Below are 7,554 nucleotides of genomic sequence, written 5' to 3'. Positions count from 1 at the left end.
TGAACAAATACTTGGAAAATTTTGAGGGGCAGTTAATTAAATTTATGATAATTAAATGGAAAGCGATTTTTTAATAAATTAAAAATACATTTCTGGCACGATGTTATTTATGCGTTATCACTAAGGAAGAAATAACCTTCTACTTTCAAGAATGCTTGTCAGAGAGTATTTATATTATTATTATAAAGTTTCAAATTATACACAAGTTGGAAATGACCTGAATAATTTTAGAAACTTTTTACCTTATTACATGTATTATAAAGTTTCAAAATACACACAACCTGGAGAAAAAAAACACATAAATATTTTTGATTCACAAATACAGCCAATGTGTTCTATTTTAAAATAAAAACTAAAACTAAAAGCTAAAATAGAAATCAGAATAGTAAATATGAAATTTAGAATGGGCAATTAGAATGTGTAATTGATGAGATGACTGGACCAATTCTTTTATTTTGGCTAAACATTTTACAAAATATACTTTGGTTTCAGATTTCTGCATAGAAATGTTGCCACAAACCAGGTTTAATTAAAAAAAATAATGATAAATGCACATTTGTAAGGATTGAGTAAAACATATTGCACATTCCTGCTCTGCCTACAGTTGCTGAACATTTTTGGAAATCACTTATGGAATAGATCTGAACTTATAGCTAGAATTTTAAAACTGCATGAAAAGATGTTTCAACAAGAAATAACAATTTTAATAAGCTTATTAATTTTTTTGATATTTCATACAGAGCGTATTTAGCTAATAATAAAAGGCTGGAATAATATGTGGCCAAAGTGAAAAACAGAACTGATGATTTTGAGAAAAAGGAAAGTATATTACCAACAATAGCCCTTTTAATGTTTTAATTTTTTATCCTTAAGATGTTTTACTCGTTCATGTATTATTAAAAAAGATTATCACATTTCAAGAAAATAAGCAATCTAATAACACCATCTGGTTTGTGTGTGTGCATGTGTGTGCAACAGTCAAACTGCAAAATAGTTTATAGTAATCCCTCCTACACTTGGTCAGTTGGTGAGGAAATAAAATCCTGATAACTTATATTTTAAAAAATGAAAGAAAAATAAATAATGAATAAATTCAATGACTAATAATTTTTAATTTTTTAACCTTTTTTAAATTATAAAAAAAACTTGTTTAATTTATTATAAATGTTATAAGACTGTAAGCTGATAAAAGATGTCTTACAGTTGATGCTAATGGATGCAGAACCATAGTGTAATTATATATATAATTTTATTATCTTTTAACCTAATTGCATTTTTTAAAATATAAAAAAAACTTGTTTAAAATATTTTAAATGTTATAAGACTGAAAGATGATAAAGGATGTCTTACAGTTGATGCTAATGGATGCTGTTGTTGTTGTTGTTGTTGTTGTTGTAGGGTTTAACGCCATTTTTCAGCACACGATAGGCTATATACATGGCAGCCAGTATTAATGGTGGAGGAAGATCCTGGAAAAACCCTGGAAAGAACCACCAACCCTTGAGAAGCTACTGGCAAGCTTTCTCACATACCCACACTGGCCGAATCCGAGACCTGAACCTACGCAGACAGAGGTGAGATGGTAGTGATCCGTAATGGAGAGCGCTTTAGACCACTCAGTCACTCGGGGCCCCGCTAATGGATGCAGAACCATACTGTAAGTTTAGGTGACTTTCACTCATGTGTGAAATTTAGGAAAATCAAACAAGGTACATGCAAATGAAAAATCACTTTTAATGAGTACATTATATTAGTATATAATGACTGCATCGCAGTCTGAGCATTGGTTAGAAATTATGTGAAACATTAAAACACGGATGACATAAAATATTGTCAGAAACCAAGATTAGTGTCTAGTACAGGAAAAGATGGGATTGTACATCTATGAGTGCAACTGGTATTGAATTCATTACATCTATGAGACTATTTTAAATGGAATCGGAAATCAAGTATGTGATTAATGAAAATACATTAAAACTCATCTACATGCATGAATTTGGTACATAAATGGATGAGTCAACTCAGAAATCCAAAAACTGTCAAATATATGATACAATTGTTTAATTTTTTTACAGTTTTAACGAGTTTATACCTTATATACATGAGCAAAATGTAAAAGTGCTTATAAAACACGTAAATATCAACAGAGAAAAAAGTAAAAATGTACACATATATATATGTTTCTTCTAACTCCAAACTGCACAGACCCAAATTTGCCATTGCAAATGTATTGACAGATTAGGGTCTATGATGTTTGCAGTTGGACTTGACTTATAAAAGAGTTTAAATAACACACAATGCATAGGTTCAACAGACATTTTATTGTACATATAAAATAATCTTTGGCATAACAGGGGCAAATCTTGTCACAGAACACAGCACCAGCCTATCTCTGAATTTTTTCTATAGGAATACCTATAGAGAAGAGAGACATGGTAGAGTCTGTAGGGTTGTGAAGAATGTCCGACACCTACATGTTGAGCTGCAAGGGGCTGATATGAGGTATAGAGGGACACTGATAACCGAAACTCAATAAGTCTGATCCTGAGGATTACTGTGATAACAAACATCAGCCAGTAATTCATACATGCACTGTAGGAAGCAGGTATGAAGTATATGGGCATAATAGTTGAGTACATTTAAGTACATGAACTGACACAAGTTAGGGTTCAAAAGCAAAGCTGTGAATGCATAAAACTTGGCAATGTCCCCCTCCCCCCCCCAACAGAGCTTGAATGGCATGCTATCCCAAATGTATGACATGGCAGAAGGAAGGAGGGGTAGTGGATGGTTCTTTTCACAAATAATGTTACTGGTAAGTTAAATGCAGCATATACACAAAAAAGCACACATCTCTACAGGCATCCCAGTTGATGTATAAATGTCCAACCAACTGGCACAATGTTTGATCACATGCTCCAACTCAGTCATCTGATTGGTTCAACATGACAACATATCTAAATTTAGTTACTAGCTTATTAACATATACTGACTGCAATGATATCAAGTCTGTGCAGAGAAACCATAGTAGAGAAAGAAGGGCCCAACAAGGGGCCAGAGAATGATGTATTGAGTATTACTTAAACTACATTTAATCAATTAAATTATAATATATACAGCAGTATGTAAAAGTACCCATAATGCAGTATTAGTGAGAAGCAAATAAAACAACAGAGAATTCACTGCAAACTTATGAAATTTTTTCTCTACAAACATCAAAAAACAAATCACTGACAACTCAGCAGGTTATAACTAACAACAGTAAATTCAGAGTTTGAATTTAGTACTTCTGAGTTACAAATGATACAGTACTTATCACAAAAATGGATAATTGCAATTTGGCAAGCACGATACAAGAAATATCATTTTTGGTGGAATATTGCTGGAACTGTTATCTTCAAAGGTGAAGGCAGTGCTGAAAATGAGAGCTGGATATCTCTTTCCCCAAGTCTGAATTTGGCTGTCCAGAAAATAATAGTTGCTCCTTATTTTGAACTGACTGACTGTAAGACATTTGAATCTGATACAGTGACAGACAAGTGAGCTTTCTTTCTTATTACATCTTGTCTGAAACTGTTGCATAATTAAGTTCTACATGCTTGAACAAGTTATAACTCATAACCCCTTACTATGATCCAATTGGTTTCAATCTTAGCCCAGTAGGTCATGGAAATATTGAAAGAATCATGTGATAACAATTTCACACACACACCCCAGTCAACAATTTTGTTAAAGTATGATGAGAAGATGATGATGTTAATATAAACATTCTATAGAAGTTTTGGCATGATTTAAAAAAACAGAAATTGTATTTGACATTGTCAATATTTTACGTTGTGTATATAATAATCATCAATCACTGAAATATCTTTTAAAAAATAAAAGGAGTGAAGTAATTTTCTACACAACTATGAAATACTAAAGATTACTTCTTTTCTGCAAACATTTCTGATGGTAAATTAGAGACAGAAATTTCCCAAGACATGTTTAGTCTTTGTAATTCTAAAGTAGATATGATTATCCTGATGTTTGCACATAAATCTGTCAAACTATTTAGCATGTCTATGTAAATTATTGTAAAAATTACATAAAACACAATGTAATGCACAGATAAATATAATTCATTCAAAACCAGAAGAGAACAAGTACAGCACATTGAAATATCCATGAATGCAATCTGAGAAGAGCTTCCCCAGAAAAATATGCAAATAACCACTCAGCAGAAAATCACTTCCTTATTAATATTTAGCACAGATTCATTCTTGCCATAACACAATGTGTCACATGAAATTCATGGTAGTTATCAACTCGCTGAAAAGGCTGTTTAAAGAAACACGAGTTTCAGTATGCTTCACAACAAAAACTAATGAGAGATTGAGACAACTTCCTTTAAACACCACAATATATGCCATTAATCATCTTAGTATTTTTGCAAAACCATCCTCCTGGCAGTTTATATAGAAGATTGTTATAGAGTAAACTAAAATATAAGGGAGTCAGTGATGAACAATCATCATTTCATACATTAATTAACAGACAGAATAGGCCACTGTTCAGTTCCTTGAGTACTGCTGTTTGAAATCTCATTAGGCTAATTTGCATAGAAAAATTTTTATTGTAAGAGGGCAGGCCAATTTCTTCAAGTTAGGTTAATCAAATAAATGTGTAATGAAGGAAAAAACAACTAATTAAGATGCCAACCATGTTTTCATCTCCAACTTGCAGAAGTGTTTGTTGTATTGTTACACTCAACACCAAGCAGACCTGCTATGTCTTTTGTATCAAATGAAATAAAATGACTGGAATAAAAGAAAAGTGAAAAGCATTGCAAATCCTACCTGTATAAGAGCTTGCAGTGATCATCTTATCTCAACTTGTTTTAATTGAACAAGTGAACGTTTATGAATATTATTATGCAAATAAGTTAATTAAACTATCTCAAAGCAGCCAACCCGTTCATAAATGTGATCAAAGATATAGCAAAGAAGTGAAATAATTACTTGGTGAATAAAAGCTTTGTTTCAAAATACAATTAATTAAGGGGAGGTGAGTTCCAGAGTATGTAGTCAACTTAAAATTCATGAATAAGTGCTCTGAGATTTTTTATAGAGTGAGAAGCTTCATTATTACTTGCAATGAATTTGTGGCATCAATATTTGACGAATAGAACATTAAAAAAATAGTCTCAATGTAGACAGTTTTTTTTAAATGAAATAAATGTCTCTAGTATTTTTGAAAAAAAGGATCTTGTTTGGTTGTGAATCAACAATGAAAAGCAGTGACAAAATACACAATGTTTTGTATACACGATAGCTATTGAAATCTCTAAGAAAATGTGGTCAATGACCTTTCAGAGGTTGTGTATCTTGAAAATAATGGTAATTTATACCAAAATTTGAACATCATTAGAAAAAGCTTTCTACTGACAATTATACCCAATGTGATTATAAAACGAATATTCAGCCATGGAACAGCGTCATTACTCCCACCCACCATGGTTTAATCTAGATGTCTAGTGGGGATGGTACCTCCTTCTTAATTATTTTGATGTTCCTTGGTAACTTGCAACCTCATTTATTGTGTGGTCTATGATTCTGGACCCTGTTATGTACAGTTACAGAGGGAGAGGTATATATATATATATATATATATATATATATATATATATATATATATATATATATATATATATATATATATTACAGGGGGCCCATGATCTATTGGCTCTTGTTATATCAATGTGGCAGCCGCCAGACACATATACAATCAAATATAAAAGTATTCATGGGATTTTTCAACGCTGAAATAAGTAAGACAATTTTGATATATTTAATTATTAATAATGTAATATAAAATATGCTGTCATTTGTCTGATTTGATGTTACTTCAGTTTTAGTAATATTATTTCATACTCAACTAGTTTTTTTCTGAAACCAATTGTTTTTTTAATCTGATTTTTTTATTTGAGAAAGCTATGCTTTAGAATTTGCTCCAAAAACACTTTGCAGCTTTATAAAAATTAAGTATTTAATTGTCATCAAGCAGTCTTAATATCAAGATAACACATGACACTGTAAAAACTGATAGACTTTTCTGGCCATATCCAATGATCAAGGTTTATCAAATCAGGTCCTTAACAAGTGCCACAGGATAATAAGAAGGTAATTTCTTGTTGTCAGCAATAATTTGTAAATTTTAATTTTAGAGTGCAGGCTAAACATTGGCTAGGAAAATTTTGGTGTATGGGTTTTACATGTACTGAAACACTGCCACACAATATAGTTAAAAATCACAAGGAGTGAGAGAGTGATATAATGTCTGTAGTACAGACGCTAGGGTAATCGTTCAATTCCAAGCAATAGTTAAGTGCAGAAGACACACCTATACTGCCTTGTACTTTGTTGTTATATAGTGTTGATTGCATGGAATAGTAATGGTAACTAATATGTCCAATGACGAGTCTTGTCTGCCAAATACAGTCAATTTTGGAACTCTGATATACTCTTATTTTATGATCATTATCATCTATGTCAGTAACCGTTGGAAATGTTCATAAATTGATTAGTTTTTTATGACAAAGCAGGTCATATAACCATGGGAAATACTTTCTATGCATTTGATGAACTGTTGACACTCCTTGGAGACAATTACCGTACTTACCATTATAAAAAGACAATATTCTTAGCTCAACAATATAAAAATAAATCAGATCTTTATAACATTCCCATCAAGATATTGCATGCATACATTTATTCATGGCATCCAGGGAAAAAGTAGAACTTCTTGATAAAAGAGTCTGTGTAACGTGCTGCTTGAAGGATATGTGAGTTGGTTTCTGGATCTAATGTCTTTCCTCGAGACACAATATGATTTACCTGCAAGAACAGAGGAGAGAACAAAGTATTTACTGGAATCACAGTCTACATAATAATACAATTTGTAAAACTTTTTGGGACAATTAAATTAAATTTGTGAAAATTGTATTACAACTGGCAGAAATAGACAGACTGCAAATTTTAATATTGCAAATAAGCTGAATTCATAAAATTACCATTTATCAAGTATTTCTTTAAGGGACTGAAAAGAAAAAATACATAAAGTTGTAGGTATTAATGAGAAGTCTGTTCCATCCCTCCTTTCATCTTTTTACCTGCCAAGTAATTATCTCAGAAATTCTATGGATACTCCAATATCCAATATACCAAATTTTATAAGAAAATTATTTTCTTATTTGATCGTTTCACACATAAGTTAGGAAAACAAAATCTGTCAGTGCCTTTGACCTTGAACTTGACATATATATCAACTCATCTCAAACAGTGTCAAGAATTACCCACGTGCTAAGTTTAGTTTAATCCACAAGTAATATGTTTTTAACAATAAAAAAAGCCCCAAATTATTTAATTTGGTTTAAAAATATACACATACTCAATAAAAGTTAATTCAAACTTGTCTGTATATCATGCTTGCAAGCCATCCATAAAAACTCAAGTCAAGATATCTGACCTTGAAATCAATGTCTCTGTGCTGACCATCAACTTGTTTACTAAAAAA

The 7,554-nt window shown here is 31.4% G+C and overlaps 1 protein-coding gene across 1 annotated transcript in view; it reads right to left on the bottom strand.

The window, feature by feature from the left end:
• Positions 1-1,714: 1,714 nt before the first annotated feature.
• The window catches only part of LOC149781960 (caspase-2-like), a 119,294-nt gene continuing 113,454 nt past the window's right edge, over positions 1,715-7,554 (bottom strand). The window contains exon 8 of the mRNA XM_089936142.1: positions 1,715-6,875. Coding sequence (XP_089792268.1) covers positions 6,750-6,875 — 126 coding nt within the window. The 3' untranslated portion in view covers positions 1,715-6,749. The remainder of the gene's footprint in view (positions 6,876-7,554) is intronic.

The sequence above is a fragment of the Sinohyriopsis cumingii genome, chromosome 15 (assembly GCF_028554795.1).
Source record: "Sinohyriopsis cumingii isolate HCF-2022 chromosome 15, ASM2855479v2, whole genome shotgun sequence".
Lineage (NCBI taxonomy): Eukaryota > Metazoa > Mollusca > Bivalvia > Unionida > Unionidae > Sinohyriopsis > Sinohyriopsis cumingii.
Note: the sequence above shows the minus strand (reverse complement) of the source record. Positions and strands in the feature narration are given on the sequence as shown.